This window comes from Spinacia oleracea, chromosome 6 (genome assembly GCF_020520425.1).
Source record: "Spinacia oleracea cultivar Varoflay chromosome 6, BTI_SOV_V1, whole genome shotgun sequence".
Classification (NCBI taxonomy): Eukaryota; Viridiplantae; Streptophyta; class Magnoliopsida; order Caryophyllales; family Amaranthaceae; genus Spinacia; species Spinacia oleracea.
Window position 1 is genome coordinate 13388173 of NC_079492.1, and position 19627 is coordinate 13407799.

Sequence of the window (19627 nt, forward strand, 5' to 3'; positions counted from 1 at the left end):
ATTTTCAAGATGGACTTTGAAGTTAAAGCTTCAAGATGAAGTCGGGCCATACTAGATCACATTTATCTTATGCATGTTTTAAGTTATTTATTGCTTTTAAATATGTCTTAAAATGCATGAGATCAAAAGCTTGATTATGTTGCATGATTAAGGATTTTAGTTCACTTAAAATCTAACCAACATAGTAAGAGCCTTAAGTTCCAAACTTAAAAATTGAGTTAAAAGGTGCCATGCCAAAATATACACTTGCTTGGATATCCTTTACATCAAATCTAGTAATAGTTTTCGCTCAGCGAGGTGTTACTTATTGGTCCTAAAGGGGCAAGGTACACAAATAATTGTGAGTACATGTTAGTTTTGGTGAAACTCAACGATATAAGTAAGGAGTCCTTTTATGTCGTGGCAAAATCGATAGGTTTACCTAATAAGTTCTTAGACGTACCTATCAACCAAGAATAGTTTCTAGACTATTAGCAAAAGGCTTTTGCTTACCTAAGATGTTTTAGGACTAAGTCGACAAACTGTGCTTAGTTCTTCAATGATTTTAGGATCTTGGAATCATTTTATTCACACCTGCCGGAACACATAACTTGAATAAAATGCTTAATGAACATTGAATTATGCATGTATGCTAGAATTTAAGTTTATTAAGAGAAACTGTGAATGGTTATTTATTTGTTTATTCTTTTCAATTGTAGTTTTAAATATGGCAAACAAAAATTCATTCAACATTCGATCAATTCTCGAAAAGGAGAAGTTGAGCGGGAAAAACTTCCTTGACTGGCAAAGGAACTTGCAAATAGTTCTTATGCCGGAAGAAAAGGAGTATGTCCTAGAAGAGGCGATGCCCGAAGCCGCAGGCGACGGGGTCACTCAGGCAGCCCTCAATCGTTGGATTGATGCCAACAAGGATGTGAAATGTCTAATGCTTGCCACCATGAGTGCAGATCTGCAGAAAACGTTCATCAACTCAGATGCTTTCACAATCATCAGTGAGTTGAAGAACATGTTCCAAGATCTGGCTCGAGTCGAAAGATTCGAGACTCATAGGCAAATTCTTGAGACCAAGCTTAAGAAAGGCGAGCCCGTAAGTCCATATGTTCTCAAAATGATTGGACTCATTGAGAATATGAGTCGGCTGGATCAGCAATTTTATCAGGAAATGGCTATAGACACCATCCCCCATTCTCTTCATAGCGGGTATGATCAGTTCAAACTGAACTACAATATGAATAGTCTGGACAAAACGCTCACTGAGCTTCACGGTATGCTGAAGACCGCTGAAAAGACGCTCAAAAGTGATAAGCAGGATGTGCTTATGGTGCGTGGGGGCAAGTTCAAGAAATCTGGAAAGAAGAGGAATGCTAAGAAAGGTGGCAACAAGGCCAGCCCAACTAAGCAAACTGGCGCCAAATCTGTAAAGAGGAAGGTCAGTCAACCCACTTCTGAATCCGAATGCTTCTACTGCAAGAAGAAGGGGCATTGGAAGAGAGATTGCTTGAAGCTAAAGGAAGATCAGAAGAACGGAACAGTCGTTCCATCTTCAGGTATTTTCGTTATAGACTGTATACTTGCTAATTCAACTTCTTGGGTATTAGATACAGGTTGTGGCTCACACTTATGTTCCAATCCACAGGGACTAAGAAGAAGTAGAAAGTTAAGCAAGGGTGAAGTCGACCTACGAGTGGGAAATGGAGCACGGATTGCTGCATTAGCTGTAGGAACTTATTATTTGTCGTTGCCGTCCGGGCTAGTTTTGGAACTGGAAGAGTGTTTCCATGTTCCAAGTCTTACTAAAAACATCATTTAAGTTTCTTGCTTAGATGCTAAGGGATTTTCCTTTTTAATAAAAGACAATAGTTGTTCGTTTTATTTTAAAGAGATGTTTTATGGATCTGCTAGATTAGTCAATGGACTTTATTTATTAGATCACGACAAACAAGTATATAACATAAATACCAAAAAGCCAAAAAAGGATGATTCAGATCTCACCTATCTGAGGCATTGTCGATTAGGCCATATAAACTTGAAACGCTTAGAAAGACTTCAAAAGGAAGGAATTCTAGAACCATTGGACTTAGAGGATTATGGTAAATGCGAATCATGTTTACTTGGCAAAATGACAAAGCAACCTTTCTCTAAAGTTGGAGAAAGAGCAAATGAACTATTGGGTTTAATCCATACAGATGTATGTGGACCAATGAGTACAAATGCTAGAGGTGGTTTCAGCTACTTTATCACTTTCACTGAGGACTTCAGTAGATATGGTTATGTCTACCTAATGAAGCATAAGTCTGAATCCTTTGACAAATTCAAGGAATTTCAGAGTGAAGTAGAGAATCAATTAGGCAAGAAGATTAAAGCACTGCGGTCTGACAGAGGCGGTGAATATCTGAGCTATGAATTTGATGACCATCTGAAAGAATGTGGAATTCTATCAGAATTGACTCCTCCTGGAACACCACAATGGAACGGTGTGTCGGAACGGAGGAACAGAACCTTGCTAGACATGGTCAGGTCAATGATGGGTCAGGCCAAACTTCCATTAGAATTTTGGGGACATGCACTAAATACAGCTGCACTCACTATAAATAGAGCTCCGTCTAAAGCTGTCGAAAAGACTCCATATGAGTTATGGTTTGGAAAGCCTCCAAATGTGTCTTTTCTTAAGATTTGGGGATGTGAAGTATACGTCAAACGATTAATTTCAGACAAACTTCATCCAAAATCTGACAAATGTATCCTTGTGGGCTATCCAAAGGAAACAAAGGGGTATTACTTCTACAATACATCTGAGAACAAGGTGTTTGTTGCTCGAGATGGTGTCTTTTTGGAGAAAGATCACATTTCCAAAATGACAAGTGGGAGAAAAGTAGACCTCGAAGAAATTCGAGTCGAACAACAAACTCTAGAGAATGCTCAAGATGACATTCAGGATGAAACTCAGAGATCTTTAGAAGAATCTGGTGAGAATCATGGTCAATCTAGAAATGTTACCCTGCGTAGATCGCAAAGATATAGATCTCAACCGGAAAGGTACTTAGGTATTTTGACGAACGAGATCTATGACGTTCTATTACTTGAAAGTGATGAACCTGCGACTTACAAACAAGCTATGACGAGCCCTAGCTCCAAGCAATGGCAAGAAGCCATACAATCTGAATTAGACTCCATGTCTGAAAACCAAGTATGGGATTTGGTCGATTTGCCAGATGGCTACCAAGCCATTGGAAGCAAATGGGTTTTCAAACTGAAAAAGGACAAGGATGGGAAACTTGAAGTTTTCAAAGCTAGATTGGTTGCAAAAGGTTACAGGCAAGTCCACGGTGTGGATTACGATGAAACTTTTTCACCAGTTGCAATGCTAAAGTCTATTCGGATAATGTTAGCAATCGCTGCATATTACGATTACGAAATATGGCAGATGGATGTCAAAACTGCTTTCTTAAACGGCGTTTTAACAGAAACTGTGTTTATGACACAGCCTGAAGGTTTTGAGGATCCAAAGAATGCTAAAAAGGTATGCAAGCTAAAGAAGTCAATCTACGGATTGAAGCAGGCATCCAGGAGCTGGAATATACGTTTTGATGAAGCAGTCAGTGACTTTGGTTTCATCAAGAACGTAGACGAATCTTGTGTATACAAGAAGGTCAGTGGGAGCAAAATTGCTTTCCTAGTATTATATGTCGACGACATATTACTTATCGGAAATGACATTCCTATGTTGAACTCTGTCAAGATTTGGCTTGGGAAACGTTTTTCGATGAAAGATCTAGGAGAAGCACAGTACATATTGGGCATCAAGATTTACAGAGATAGATCTAAAAAGATGATTGGACTTAGTCAAAGCACTTATATCAATAAGGTGCTTGATAGGTTCAAGATGGCAGACTCCAAGCGAGGCTACCTACCCATGTCTCATGGAATAACTCTAAGCAAGACTCAGTGCCCAAAAACACTTGATGAGCGTAGACGAATGAATGGGATTCCATATGCATCATTGATTGGTTCAATAATGTATGCTATGATATGTACACGCCCGGATGTTGCGTACGCACTCAGTGCTACGAGCAGATACCAGTCAGACCCAGGAGAGGCGCATTGGACTGCTGCCAAGAATATTCTGAAGTACCTGAAAAGGCTCAAAGATGACTTCCTGGTCTATGGTGGAGATGATGAATTAATTGTTAAAGGCTATACGGACGCAAGTTTCCAAACCGACAAAGATGATTTCAAATCACAATCTGGGTTTGTCTTCTGCCTCAACGGAGGTGCAGTAAGCTAGAAAAGTGCTAAGCAAAGCACCATTGCGGATTCTACAACTGAAGCGGAGTACATTGTTGCACATGAAGCAGCAAAGGAAGCTATATGGCTAAGGAAGTTCATAGGTGAACTTGGTGTAGTCCCCTCCATTAAAGGACCAATAGCCCTGTATTGTGATAATAACGGAGCTATTGCACAGGCAAAGGAGCCTAGACACCACCAGAGAGTCAAGCATGTACTTCGTAGATTTCACCTTCTACGAGAGTTCGTTGAAAGAAAAGAAGTCGAGATAAACAAGATTGGAACTGATGAAAACATATCAGATCCATTGACTAAACCTCTGCCGCAGGCGAAGCACAACTCGCACACTGCAGCTATGGGAATCAAGCATATTGGAGAATGGCTTTGATATCCCTGTTTAATGTTTTAAAGTTTTAGAGTTTAAATCTTTGTAAAACATTATTGGTTAATCATTCACAATAAATGAAAAGAATTCATTTTTCCATTTAATTTGTGGTTTATTAAATGATGAGTCCCTTCAATTTGATGATATATTCAAGATAGACTGTCAGGACCAGTCCTGTGACTAAGAAATGTCTATCAAGTGAACTTGAATGTCAAAGGTTGAAAATGGTCCCTAGTCGGAGTTTTCTATAAAATTGGACGCATAGAAAACGTTAGACGATTAGAATGCAAGATGACTAGTAGTTCTGTTTCTTGAACTATGTGGACATGGCAATGTCATAATCATTTGCATAGATACTTACTTTGGGAAGACTAGTATCGGACAAGACCTATGAAACTTTACTGTAAGAGATGAAAATCTGTCATAAGTAAATTTCATTAAAATTATTAGACACTAAATCCTCAATACCTGAGTGATTTGAGATTACTTGTTTGAGAACTGGTTGCTTTGACGTTGACCAACCGTCGCACCGTAAAAGGAGGCTATAAAGGCAACGCTCAGGTAATCACCTATCAAACGAAGTCTAATCTCAAGATCGCAAGATTGGGATTGTCCTCCCATAAATCGGGATGAGATGCTTAAAAGTTGTACAAGGCCACTCGGAGAGCTAGAAACTGTGAAATGCATGGCCGTGCTCGGATGAATCATAGGCTATGATTATCTGTTTATTTGATCAGTTGAACTCTGAAACCGAGGAACACCTCTGGACATAATAAGGATGACAACTCTTACCTTATGTTCAAGAGCAAGCATCGAGCGACAAAGGAATTAGGAAATGCACACTTGTCCCTAAGGACAAGTGGGAGACTGAAGGAAATAGTGCCCTTGGTCCAAGTATGCATATAATATTAAGTCTAATAAATGCGGTTCAGTATTAATTAACAAGTTAATAATTCAGTGAGATCAAGTGAGCTGAATGCCTGACTAGAGGCCGCTTCAGTTCAAGTGGAATTAATTATATTAATCCACAGCTTACTCTTGACTGAACCCGTAGGGTCACACAAATAGTACGTAAACGGATCAAGTATTTAATGGCATTAAATACTCCATCTATGGATATTCGGAATCGACGGATCTTGGTTTCAGTGGGAGCTGAGATCGTCACAGGCATGAATGAATACTCCGGAAACGATGATATTGCCGGAAACGGAAATATGGATCGTATCGGAAATATAAATATTATCCAAGTCGTAGATGTTGCCGGAAACGGAAACATGGTACGTATCGGAAAATATTATCGGAAATGGAAATATTGCCGGAATCGGAAATATTGCCGGAAACGGAAATATTGTCAGAATCGGAAATATTATCGGAATCGGAAAATAATTCCGGAAACGGAAATATTAAATATTTGTTCGAAACGGAAATTAATTCCGGAATCGGAAATATTAAATGTTGTTCGTATCGGAAATGAATTCCGGAATCGGGAATTTAATCGGAAGCGTATCGTACGAATTAGCATCGGACGAGGCCCGCTAGACGAAGGCCCAGCACGAAGCCAGGCCATCGCCCAGCGAGCCGCACACAGCAACGCACGCCTCGACCAGGCCCAGCGCAAGGCCAGGCCCAGCCAAGGGCGCGCGCGCGCGCAGCACCGCACATGGGCTGTGCGCTTGTCGTGGGCTGCAAGGCCTGCGCGGGTGCACGGCTTGTACGATGCGTGTGCGGGAAATCCTAATCCTATTAGGATTCGTGCGAAGATTAAAATCCTAATCCTATTAGATTTGCTTTGTTATTTAGAATCCTAATAAAGTTCTAATTAACAAATCCTCATCCTAGTAGGATTACAATTCCTTTTCCATACCTCTATAAATAAGGGCCTAGGGTCATTATTTGTATACACGATTCAATTATTCAAAGTTATTTTTGAGAGCAAAAATTCAGTCATATAATTGCCTACAATAGCCGAAAATTCTAAGTACCTTAAGGGCGATTCTAGTTGGTCAAGCTTAAGGCGGATCCGGACGTGCTGTGGACTATCTACGGAGGGACGACATTTGGAGTCCTAAAGACTTGTTCTTGTTCGGTTCGAGCGCAGCTAGGGAAGGCACGCAACAAAGTGTATGCATCTAAACTATGCTAAATGATTATGTGTAAATAATATGCTTTCCTGGCTTTATGGTTTTTCCGCATGATTTATGAATTGTCATATGTATCATAACCTAATAAACTGTGGTTGTGACAATTGTTGTTGGGGTTGCGGATTCTAAACATTGTTGCCCCGATATGAGAAATTTGGATGATTCCTCCAAAGCGGATTATATGAGTTGGAATATGGGTCATTAGGTTGCCTCTGTTGAAAAACATTCACTTTCTCTATTTGCGTATGTAGTATCCTGCGAACTATAAGAGAACTCGTGACTTAAGTGACCTTCGATGCCACATACTTCGCAATAAGAAGTTGTCACTGGAGCTACACTAGAAATAGTATTGATACTCATTGGGGGAGTACCAAACTGAGGAGCCTTCAAGTAATCAATCTTTAAGTTCAAGGTTGCCACTTGTGAGGACAATAGAGAATAAGCATCAACGTTCGTCTTGCCCCTGTTAGATGTGAATCTGGTGGTGCTATAGTGATTGGCAACAAAATAGGCAAGGAAATCATAACATGCATCCACTTTTTTGTCAAGATAAACAACCTCAGCAGCAGAATCAACCATGTTCTTTGTTTCATCTTTGCAAACCATGGTAGAAAATTTGAACCAAGAACCATTTTTCAATATTAAGATGCGGACACGACCGCTGCAATGCCTTGAATCTATCGCAGGCTTCTCGAAGTGACTCTCCAGGTTCTTGCGTGAATGTAGTCAACTTGTGCCTTGTTTCAGCAGTCATGGTAGGTGGAAATAATTCTTCCAGAAAGGCCTGTGAAATAGCACTCCACTCTGTCTCCTTGACATTGTTCAACCATGTTTGAGCCTTATCACAAAGGCTAAAACCAAACAACATAACTTTCAATTGGTCTTGAGTCACACTTTGATGCATGATAGTACCACACAATTGGTTGAACCTTTGCAGATGGTTAGTGGGCTCCTTAGATGGATGACCACCGTACCATGGAGATTAGAGCGAGCTTGATCTCAAAGTTGATTGCCTCAATAGTTGGCATTGTGAGCCCATTCGGAACACTGCTCGAGGAAGGCACCCTATATGATTTCAGGGATTTAGACATCGTGTGACTCGATGGAGTTTGTAAGTCTTGGGACCCTGACTGCTTCTTCTTCTGTTGTTTCTTTTTTAGTTGTCGAAGGGTCTTACCAAGATCGGGACCGGAAGGAACCAAGGTACCCGTTCTTGCATACCTGGGCATAAACAACAAACGAGGAAAACACAGTGAGATTTGCCTCAATTGGAACTAAAAGTTCCAATGAGACAATGGAAACAGCTCAAATAATCAAACTAAAACAAATAGAATATATTTCTCTTCCCGACAACGGCGCCAAAAACTTGATGAATTAAAAAGTGATACCGCAAGTGCACGACGTCTGTTATTAGAAGATACTTAGCAAATACGGGTCGATCCTACAAGGAGACAAGTTCTATGTGTTTTTGCCCAATTATATAAACTGTTTTAATAAATGAAAGTTGATTTTTGATTATTAACTAATAAAACTAAAGCAATAATGTAAATGAGAATTTATCAATGAATTAAAGGTCTAGGGCATACGTTAGGTCCACCATTCTTATACCAATCCAAGAACATAAATCAATTCGAAAATAAATAGACTAGGCTAAGTAATTAAAGTACATGTTAATCCTACGGTCGGGTCTTAACACTTTCAATCCAACATATTCAGTATGATCGCTAACATAGAATTGCCAATTGCACCAAGCCTCTAAAAATACGATCTTTCGATTCTAATTTCTATTAGCTAGATAATCAATTCACGATATTGTCCAATTACATGAATCAACAATTAAGAAAAAATCAATTGGAATTACTCAAGCATAATCTATAAATTAACAAACTTTAATGCATAATAATCACGGTATAAACATGGCTTCTCTCACCTAGCCCTAGAAAATGACTACTCCCTCATAGCTAAATTAACAAACATGAAATATGAAATAATGACGGAACTCATGATGAACAATAATAAGAAACAATAATTCAAAGCAAGAAGAATTCTGAAAATACCTCTATATTGATCAATGGAATGAAACGTACTAGGGTTCAATAATATGAAGAGAGAAAATAGTAATAAGCGTTTAAAAGAATTCTAGGAAAAATAAAATTGGGAAATATATTAATTCCCTTAAGTATTTAAAGTTTTTATTTTCTCAAATAAAATAAAAAAATAAATAAGAAAATAAAAATAGAAGTCGTCAATGATTGGTCGATGGAACGATGACGTGGCAATGAAACCCGAGCACGACGGAACCGCCTAGGCCACGCACAAGGCGCAAGAGTTGGCGAGGCATGGGCAGCGAGGGATCTCGCGTACCATCCCTCGCTGGCCTGCCGAGATGTATAGCAAGACAAAGCAAAGCAGCGAGCCAGCGAGGGAGTTATCGAGCCATCCCTCGTTGGTCTGTTTGTGTGCATAGCAAGCAACGATGAAGCAATGGGGCATCGAGGGAGCTAGTGAGCCATCCCTCGTTGGTCTGTGTGTGTGCATAGCAAGCAACGATGAAGCAATGGGGCAGCGAGGGAGCTAGTGAGCCATCCCTCGCTGGTCTGTGTGTGTGCATAGCAAACAACGATGAAGCAATATGGGGCAGCGAGGGAGCTAGTGAGCCATCCCTCGCTGGTCTGTGTGTGTGCATAGCAAGCAACGATGAAGCAATGGGGCAGCGAGGCAACAAGGGATCTAGCGAGCCATCCCTCGCTGGCCTGGTGATACGCAGCAATTCACGATGAAGCAGCGAGGCACAACGAGAGATGCAGTGATCCATCGAGGGACCTTGCGAGGCCATGCACAAGCGATACAGCGAACTAATCGTCCGGATTGACATAATCGTCCCCTGAAAGCTCAATTCTCCGATCAAACACTTCGTTTTTTACTCAAACCATCCGACGACCATTCGATCCACCTCCAAACACTCCGAAAGCACCCAAATGATTGTAGAATCACCTGAAATATCAAGGAAACCCAAACGGAGCGTAACAGATTAGAATAACGACGAGTTATGCAATTATGACTTTAAATGCAACTAATATGAGCCAAAAATACCCTATACAAATATGATTCATCAAACCACCACTCCAATAAACTCTTTTTTACTTTGATTAAAATATTTTTCTCATCTTCGTTTTTCTATTTATTTATTACTCTCTTCCCCCACTTGCCTTAATATTTTTATTAAATTCAACTGTATTTCCTTAATACATGTGACGGTCAACATGCGACTCTTGATAAAATAGGAAGGAAATATATTCACTCTTGAGTTTCGTATAAACCAAATAAAACCATGATAGACGACCTTCCAATGTTTATTTCCAACAAAAGTGGCTGTTGGGTTCCCCATATAAGTTATAAACTTATAACGCATGCATTCTAACAACAATTCCCGATGATAATTAAACATCCCATACTCAAGCACACTTCCGTTATATAGGTAAACAATCTCATCTGATTTTATATCAAATCAACCAAATTCTGTGTCTTTTGCCAATACACTTCTATAGACCAACCAATTAAGCTTAATGGATAAATCATCAGAAAGTGTTCGAGACTGGAGCAGTCTCCCTGGTGAAATCCTTTCCCTAATTCTTGATTGCCTAAACGACACCATAACTGATTGTCTTAGGCTTCGTGGCGTCTGCCCCTCTTGGCGTTCCTCTCTTTCTCCTATCATACTTCCTGATCTTCAGTTCCCTTTCGAGGAGGTTCTCCCTTTACTTGCATGGATAGCCGGCCCCTTATTTGACGCTTGGACAATGGTCAGCATCAAGCAGAGTACATTTTACCTCATTTCTTCCCCGAACAAAGAAAATAGCACTACTAGTGTTTGGCTCACCCGTGTTGAAGAAACGTTACGCACCAACCTTCCTAACATAGGGAAAGTCCAGAATCCAATATGGTGCGACGACGATGTTAAAATGCTGGAGCTCAAAGCCACGGTAAACTTGTTAGACTATAGAATTTTTGAAGTTGCTATGTCAATAAGACATTCTCATATTATTGATGGTTTAATGTTTGAAAATAAGATGGTTATGCTCCCGTTCCGTAAATCAAGGGCCACAGGCACAGCTGATAATTTCTTTCTTTTTTCTCTCATTATTGGTAATTTAACAGTGTTTAAGTTTGAAGCAGTTGGAACTTTTTTATTCTCAAGGTTTGTAGTAGGAAATTATACTGATATAATTGCTTACGAGGGCAAATTTTATGCTACTAATTTGACTGGTAGGCTTGTTTCAATCGATCCCATGACTCTCACTCTCGAGATGGGCCAGGTGGTCGAAGTCATTGGCTCTCAATGGGAGGAGGCTTGTAATGAATGTTCCTACATGGTGATATCTTGTGGGAGATTGTACCTGGTTAACAAAGTAAGAAATACTCGCAAAAAAGGGAACCGGTTTGAGCTTAAGGTATTTGTTTTGGGTAATTTGATTTCATCGAATGGAAAACTCCACTATTTTTGGGACCCTGTCACAACTTTAGGGGATCAAGTGTTCTTTGTAAGCAATTTCGAGAGCTTCTCTCTATCAGCTCAAGAAATCGGTTGGGGTCGAGGAAATTGCATATTTTTCACCAACAATGAATATGGAAGTTCTGAATCTCGTCGACAAAGGAAGAAGAAAAGGTCTGAATCAGCCAACAGTAACATGTATAAATATTTTTGTGGACTCTATAGCTTGGAAGACGGTAGGTTTTTCACCATAAACTCTTTGCCTGCCGAGTACACCAACATTTTCTGGCCAGTCCCAAGTTGGCTGTCCCAAAACTAGCTATTCAGAGCAATGAATTGTTCATTAATTTTCAGAATTCATAAGTTCATAAGACTGGTTGTCCTTCATTTGAACTAGCTAGAATTGTTCATTAATTTTCAGAATTCATAAGTTCATAAGACTGGTTGTCCTTCATTTGAACTAGCTAGACATTGTTGGACAAGATCATAAGACTGTTGTTTATTTTTTGTGCTTTTAGTTTAGTCAGAGCATGTAGTTTAATTTTTGAAAGTTTGTCTTTTGTCCAATCAAAGTTATGAATTCCAATCGGATGAAATTTGTATGTTTTCTTGAAATTAAATCTCAGATCATGGTTCTCGAATTTGTTTCACGTGTCCCAATATGATTAGAATAATTTCAAATCAGATATTTGTATAACTTGTCTACTTTCTCCTAAGTTCTAGTGACGGTGTTATTCCTCATTCACATAAATAAATTTATACTTAAGCTAGCCGGTTACTTCCAAATATCCATTGAATTCCTTCACCATTCATATCTAGTTAATACCAAAATGCCCATAAGAGAAATAGGGAGGATGAATTTGCTGAGAACATAGAGATTAGACAAATCTCCCTAGAGATATCTTGCTCGAGATTCACCAACGCCTTGACGATAAGACCATAAACAAGTTTGAACTTCGAAGGATTCGTTCCGTTTGCAGTTCGTGGCGCTCGTCTCTCTTACATCTAGCATCATCATCAACTACTTTTCATTGATTTTCTCTTAGGACGATGATAAAGATTGCAAGTTGCGACAATATTTAGTTATCGCAATCTTATGTGTCGGAGTTTAATTGGTACATATAGGCATCACGTAGGTTACACGTCATCAATTTTTTTTAATATGAAAATATATAAATAGGGTAGTCGATACAAAAAACGAAATAAATATTTATTATATTTATAGTAAATATATATTTCCTTTAATCTTGTAAATTACCAATTAAAAAATAAAAATTACTTGTATAATCTAATAATATATTTTGTGTCATTAAAAAATACATCAATTTAATTTTAAAAAAGTACATCAATTTAATTTAAAAAAATTACATCAATTTAATTTAAATAATACACCATAGTCTGCATTTACAATACTATCAACATAAATAATAAACCATCAACTTCTAAGTAATGATGAAAGTATAATATTGATGATACTAGTTCATTCCTTAGGCTATTATGAATGTTCGAGGAAGATATGAAAAGGGTAACTAATGGCAAAGTTTAATTTCCAAAATCCACCATGTGCTAGAGGATTTTTGAATCTATATTGGATATACCACTATAGAATAATATATGTGCATAAAGCGTAATTTCAGGAAATAATTTCCTAACATCTATCACATGATCACATGCATAACAATAACATGAATCAGATTATAGATGAAAGAATAATCACCTTTGTAGCGTGTTCTCTCGTTCGTATGCGAGTTTCGAAGATCTTAGAGCCCCACTTGTTGCTCCTCTACGTACTCAGTCCACAAGCACGAATTGAATCCTACGTATGCTAGTACGAAAGAAAACGATCAAAATCAGTCTCTTGCTTTATATGGGAAGAACGGCGTTTAGAAAATGAGAGTTAGGGTTTTGTGTTTTTCTTTTTGTGGCAAAATAGTAACTTTAGTTGGTATACCACTGCAAGAAAATGATGCAAATAAAGACGCAATCACTTCGACACTTCGGTTAAGAGTCGATGGGAGATCGTGGGGTGGATTATTTTATTTCACAAATTGCGACTCTCTAAGCAGGCGAAATAAATATCAGCGCTTTAAAGCGTCTATATGTTACAGAATAAACACGTGTCGCGCATAGGTCAATCCATAGCCCGCTCTTCCAATTTTTCACACCGCCTAAAATTTTCATAAATCCCGCTTTTAAACTCCCACCTACCACGACACCCTCAACTACTCAAAAACTAACTGCTCGTGAAAGTTGCTGCTACTAGTCATCGGATCACTCGGTCTTCTTCAGCACAAACGAATCCCTAATTTATCTTTCTTCAGTTATTTAGAAATCCTTGAGGCCACATTTCTCTCATCCCTCAAACAAATATCTCAATAAATCGGAAATCGAAATTGATAGTTTTTCCAATTCGACTTTCCAAACAAATTAAAATCGCAGGAGAAATTGTTTTGTTGCAAAGGGTTTTGGATGCACCATTCTTTGGATTTTTCAAGTATGTTGCTTAAAATCGATGCCGATCAATTCTGTCAGGTTTTCCCTTTTTCATTCAATTTAGTTTTGGTGCTGGAGAATTAATTTATTTTCTACAGATTTATAATTTTTTCTAGACAATTCAACAAATTATTTTAATGTCTATTAGTTAATTGTTAGCCTCCGTTGTTATTGTGTTAGTTTAATTTTCATGTTCTCATTTAATTAATTTTCCGTGCAAGTCTAATTCTTAAATGAACAATCAGAGGTTTGGTTGGAAAATATTGTAATTATTCAATGAGAAATCAGAGGGTTGGTTGGCATTTTTTTTTTTGAGTAGAAGTACTACTTTTGAGTGTTGATGGTAATCTTTCTTTGAGGAAGCATGTATTTCTAGTTTAGCAGAATTATGTCATGGGGTTGGGTTGTGTGGAAATTCAGGTTGTCAAGCTCAATATTAGTGAATGTCATTTATGTTGGTCTTGGTAAGGCTGAATTGCATAACTTCTAGATTTTAAAATGTATTCGCACTATTCCATTTAACCGTCTACTTAAATGGGGCTTAGTTTAGGAGCAAAGTCTATTGCAAATTCAGTATTTTAGTTTCTTCACCTGCTAAAGTTGAGATTTGGTAATTTTTATCAAATCCGAAAGTTTATTATTTTATATTCTCATATGATAATATCATCCAAGTTGAATTGGGGAAGATAATCTACCATCCTGGCAACTTCCAACTTGCGTTTTATACGCATTATTTTCTTCTCATTTCAGCAAAATTTCTTTAAGGCTCGAATTTCGATAAGGTAAATTGATTTTCTTCTGAAGTAAAATTTAGAGAAACAACTTTGATAACCAGATAAACTGACTAGGTAATTTCATTCATTTATTTAGTTATTGTTTATGCAACTATACCATCCCACCATTGTTGTTCTGTATATGTGGATATGCCAAGCAATTGTTTTCAAGTAAATTCAGAAGACACATTCACTTATTGTTATTTCACCTTACTTTCAACCATGGTGCGATATTTTCGAAACGAAGAAAGTATAACATTTTAAAACAAGAAAGCTTGTATTTCACTTGTCACCCACTTATTTTAAAATATAAATAGCTCAACCTTCTTAAATTTTTAATTGAAATCTTTTAAATATTCATATAGGCCGGCTAAGATACTTGGTGTACGAGTAATAACAATATTACTCGTACACCGCACAAGCTAAAACTACTACTTTCGTTTCATAAAGATCTTTACAGTTACTATTTGAATAAATATTAAGACAAAAGTAGAAAAATTAATGTGGATAAAGTAAGAGAAATGTGAAAAATGGTGGGTGGGTGTAAGAAAAAAAATGAATAAAATAAGATAAAATTAGTGGAAAATTGAAATATCGTGGAGTTAAAAGGGTAAGGTAGTAAATTTTCATGTTCAAAAATAGAATAAAGCAAAGTGTAAAGAACATATGAACTAGACTAAAACGGAAAGTGTAAAGATCATTTTGAAACAGAGGTAGTAGAACTCTAGCTGTATTTAATTGTCACTTTCGAAATATTTGAACCACATAATAGTATTATAAGAATGTCATATACAAGTTATTGGTTAGAAAGAAAATTTCAGATATCAATTGAAGTTGGCATGAATTGTTAAGAGTCTCTTACTCCTTAACCAAGCTAGGTCTCGAGTTTGAGCCTTGGATATGGAAAAAACTTCAATTGGGAGGAATGCTGCCCATCGAGGTACCCATTCAAACTCCCGCGAGGAATTAGTCCACTCGCCAAATGTAATATCAGCGTTATTTTTGTATATATTAACCTAACTTAAACGGCATGCGCATTGCTCACTTTTGAAGTACTCCGTATAATCCAAGATAGTGCCCTATCAATTTAAATTCCTGGATCCGCCACTGTGCAGAAATAGGAAAAATATCTCATGAGGGAGACCACTCAGTCCCTTTTATTCCATATTTGTTTGTCCATTTTGTTTGGATGGTTTTCTTCAAGTGGATTAGATTTGGATACTTCAAATGGAGAAGTGAAATTCGGCTTGCTTATACTTTCTATGTTTCAAAAAATTACAGCACTTTGATTAACACTTTTTTCGGGACGCCACTTTGCCATAAATGTCGCAAATTATTCTTTTTTTTAAAAAAAAATTCTTTAAGTAGATTAACTTTGGATACTTGGAATGGAGACGTTACTTGTACATAGATGGAACATTGAGTACTTGTTGGTGTAAATGAACTGTTCTGAGAACTTCAACAGACGAGGGGCCGGGAATGATATCATTGGGAACTGTTGTTAGAATGCATTGCATTATACGAAGTGGAGTAACTTATATGAGGAACCTTCATTGCATTATACGAAGTGGAGTAACTTATATGAGGAACCTAACAGCCACTTTTGTTGGAAAAGAACAATCTATCTATAATTTTATATACGTAGTGTTTGGGCTCCCAATTGAATATCAATTGGACCACTAAATCCAAAGCCCAATGGCTCAAAACAACAACATCAAACCCACTACACTCCAAAAAGCTATTCATCTATCAACCAAGGCTCATGGCCCAATAACAATAAATGACTTATGGGCATTTATTATGCAAACACTATAAATAAGCCGCCAAGGCTCACACCTCAAGGTACGTCCAATTTATTGCCTTAATACTACTCTCTAGAGAACTTCTCTCTCTAGAATCCGAGAAATGTTCTTACTTAGGCATCGGAGGGGCTTTCCTCGGAAACACCCCCGAGGTTAGTAACTTTGTCTTTGTGCAGGTGAATTCGGACACTACTCATTCAAGCTAGCAAGATCTTCAACACACTCGAAAGGGCCTTCATTTGAAGCCCATTGTTCTATTCACTTCAACACCGGAACAATTTGGCGCCGTCTGTGGGGAAGAACACTTCAAAGCCTTGAAAAACACCCCATTTTTCACTTGAAAAATGAAAATTCCCAACAATGACAATCGTGACGATGTCCTTGTCCAAACGGATTCAGGATCCGACGAGGGGGAGCAATTGCAATCAGTGGCGAGATCACAGCCGACAAGGGCTACCGCCGGCAACAGCTAGCAAACCTCCACTCCCTTCTCGAGAAGAGCTCGCCGCAGCCATGACTATCATGCATAATTTCCTCTTCAATGAGAAAGAACAGGCATAGGCGGCGGATCGCCGAGAAGCGAGGAGAATCAGGCGATAACTTCTGCTGAATAGGCCACCGCCTAACGAAGAAACTGCGAGACCCGAACGCACTCTCCCTACAATGTCGGGAACACACTTAACGACAAGATGGAGAGAGAGTACATGGGATACGCAACAAAGGGCAGAACAGCAACCAGAATGGTTTGAAACACCGTCTCCAACACCGCAAGCTCTCCAAAGCGGGGCAAGTGACCGCACTCGGATCCGAAGCTCGATACACAGCAGATTGCGCCCTTCGGTCCATGATAGGCTGGGCAGCACCAGTGGGTCCAGTAGGCAACCCGAAGCCAGTGGACGGTCGAGAAGGAGAAGGAGGAGTGACCGAACTCCTAGCCCCCTACACGCCCCCGAGCAATCCCACAGAGGAAACTCGAAGAGCGAAGGTATCAGGGCGAGGCTAGGAAAGAGGATCATGACCCCAGCATCTTCCTCGCTCTCCGATGATATTGTTTTGGAGGAGACCCCTAAAGTTAGGCTACCAGCGCACTTGACATACAGCGGAACCACGGATCCGAGGGATCACGTTATCTCCTACGAGCAGCAAATGTTCCTAAGCCCCTAATCCGAGGCCTGTTGGTGCAAATATTTCCCAACCACGCTAACGGGAGTTGTAGGGGAATGGTTCAGGTCGCTGCCGAAGGGATCGATCAGAAGTTGGAAGAAGCTGAAGAAGAGGTTCTGCGTACAATTCGTGAGCAATAATCGCCCCGAACGAACGACCGCAGAGCTGACCTCCATACAACAAGAACGAGATGAAAGTCTTTGGGACTTCATGGCCAGATTCATGAAAGAATCAACTAACATCCCGAACCTGCAGCCAGACGTAGCAATCTTCGCCTTGAAGCACGCACTCCGGGAGGGGAAATTCCGGGATAAACTGTCAATAAAAAACCCCTCCAAAATAGCTGACGTACTTCAAATGGCAGATGCATTCATCAGAACGGAAGACTTCAACAAGGCAGCAGCAAGGTTGAAAGGCCCCTCGGATACGAGGGACACCAAAATGAATCAGAGTAAGCCCGAGGGCAACTCAAGAAAGGAGAAAGAGAAGGTGGGTGCAAGAGAGGCGAGCCCAAAGAAAGATGGAAAGAAGGGCGAATTCCAACCCAAGTACACCAACTACACTCCACTCACTATACCCCGAAGAGAAATTTTCAGCCTCCACAAGGATGATGAGAAGTGGAAGCTACCAGACAAGCTCAGAACAAACCCCCTTCGCAGAAACAAGAACAAGTGGTGCGAATTCCACGATGACTTCGGCCATACCACTGAAGAGTGCAACTCGCTGAAAGATAACATCGAGGACCTCATTCGCCGAGGCTACCTAAAGCAATACTTGCTTGACAGAAGAACGGAGAGGGAAGAGAAAGAAAAAGCAACGTCTGGAAAGCTACAAGAACAGGCCCAGAGAAGAGTCCATGAGACCGAAGGGCAAAAGAAAAAACCAATTCTCGTGGTGTTCGGAGGACAAAGATCCGGCCACGCCAGCAAGCATCACTTGAGAGCTCTCTCCCACCGAGTCAACTTCAGCACTGTAGGGGAGAACCAACCCACACCCCCAAACATGAACTTCGCTGCTGATGATTGCCTCGGGACCCAGTACAAACACGACGACCCGTTGGTGATCGAAATGAATCTCAACAACCACAATGTCCACAGAGTACTGGTCGATGGAGGGAGCGCCGTCAACATAATCTTCAGAAACTGTTTGGAGCAGCTCATCCTCGAGGAAGGAGAAGAGTCAATGACTAAGGTCAGTTACCCGCTGATTGGCTTCAACGGATCCGCAGCAATTCCCCGAGGAAAGATCACCCTTCCCGTTACAATCGGCCAAGGCCTAGCGGAGAGAAACGTCCGAGAAGAATTCTTGGTGATGGATTGCGACTCGGTATACAATGTCATCATGGGATGAACCATGATTCACAAGATACAGGCAATCCCATCCACATACCACCAGATGATGCTGTACGTCTCGGACGCAGGTTTCGCCGAACGGATAAAAGGTGACCAGGAGGTGGCAAGATCAACCTGTCACACTGCCATCCGAAAGCCGAAGCTAGGAGACAGTCCTGAAGATAAGGATGAAAAAGGTTCCCCCCCGAGAGACAGTCTTGAGGAAAATGACGCAAAAAAGAGAAAGGCAGGGCCGAGCAGTCTGATAAAACCCGTAGAGGTTGATGCTCGACCAGAAACCCTTTCCCCGGAACCAGACCAAGAAATGGAGGACATCCTCCTGGAGGATAACTCAGACAGAAGTATTCGAATAGGCAGGGGCCTAAGCTCGGGACTCCGAATCGATCTGATCCAGTTACTGAGAGATCACAAAGATATTTTCGCATGGTCAGCAGCCGGTATGCCAGGGATAGATCCGGAGATGATCTGTCACAAGCTGGATGTCAATGCCGAGGCACGACAAATCAAACAGAAAAAAAGGAATTACTCCTCGGAGAAGAACAAGGCCATCGCCGAAGAGGTAAAGAAACTGCAAGAGGCAGGTTTCATTGAGCCGTGCATGTACCTTAAGTGGCTAGCCAACGTGGTTATGGTCAAGAAAGCAAACGGCTCGTGGCGCATGTGCGTTGATTTCACGGATCTGAACCGAGCTTGCCCAAAAGACTGTTATCCCCTCCCGAGGATATATCAGCTAGTGGACTC

At 39.9% G+C, this 19627-nt stretch overlaps 2 protein-coding genes across 2 annotated transcripts; both read left to right on the plus strand.

Annotated features, from left to right (window-relative positions):
- Window positions 1-10177: 10177 nt before the first annotated feature.
- Window positions 10178-11899, plus strand: LOC110798654 (F-box protein SKIP23-like). Its single transcript, XM_022003838.2, has one exon. It carries the CDS (start codon window positions 10377-10379, stop codon window positions 11619-11621), a length of 1245 nt encoding a protein of 414 aa, XP_021859530.2. The 5' UTR covers window positions 10178-10376; the 3' UTR covers window positions 11622-11899.
- A 5845-nt stretch (window positions 11900-17744) lies between these two features.
- On the plus strand, window positions 17745-18884 carry LOC130462948 (uncharacterized). Its single transcript, XM_056831943.1, has 2 exons — window positions 17745-18205; window positions 18320-18884. Exons 1-2 carry the CDS (start codon window positions 17745-17747, stop codon window positions 18882-18884), a joined length of 1026 nt encoding a protein of 341 aa, XP_056687921.1.
- The last annotated feature ends 743 nt before the right edge of the window (window positions 18885-19627 follow it).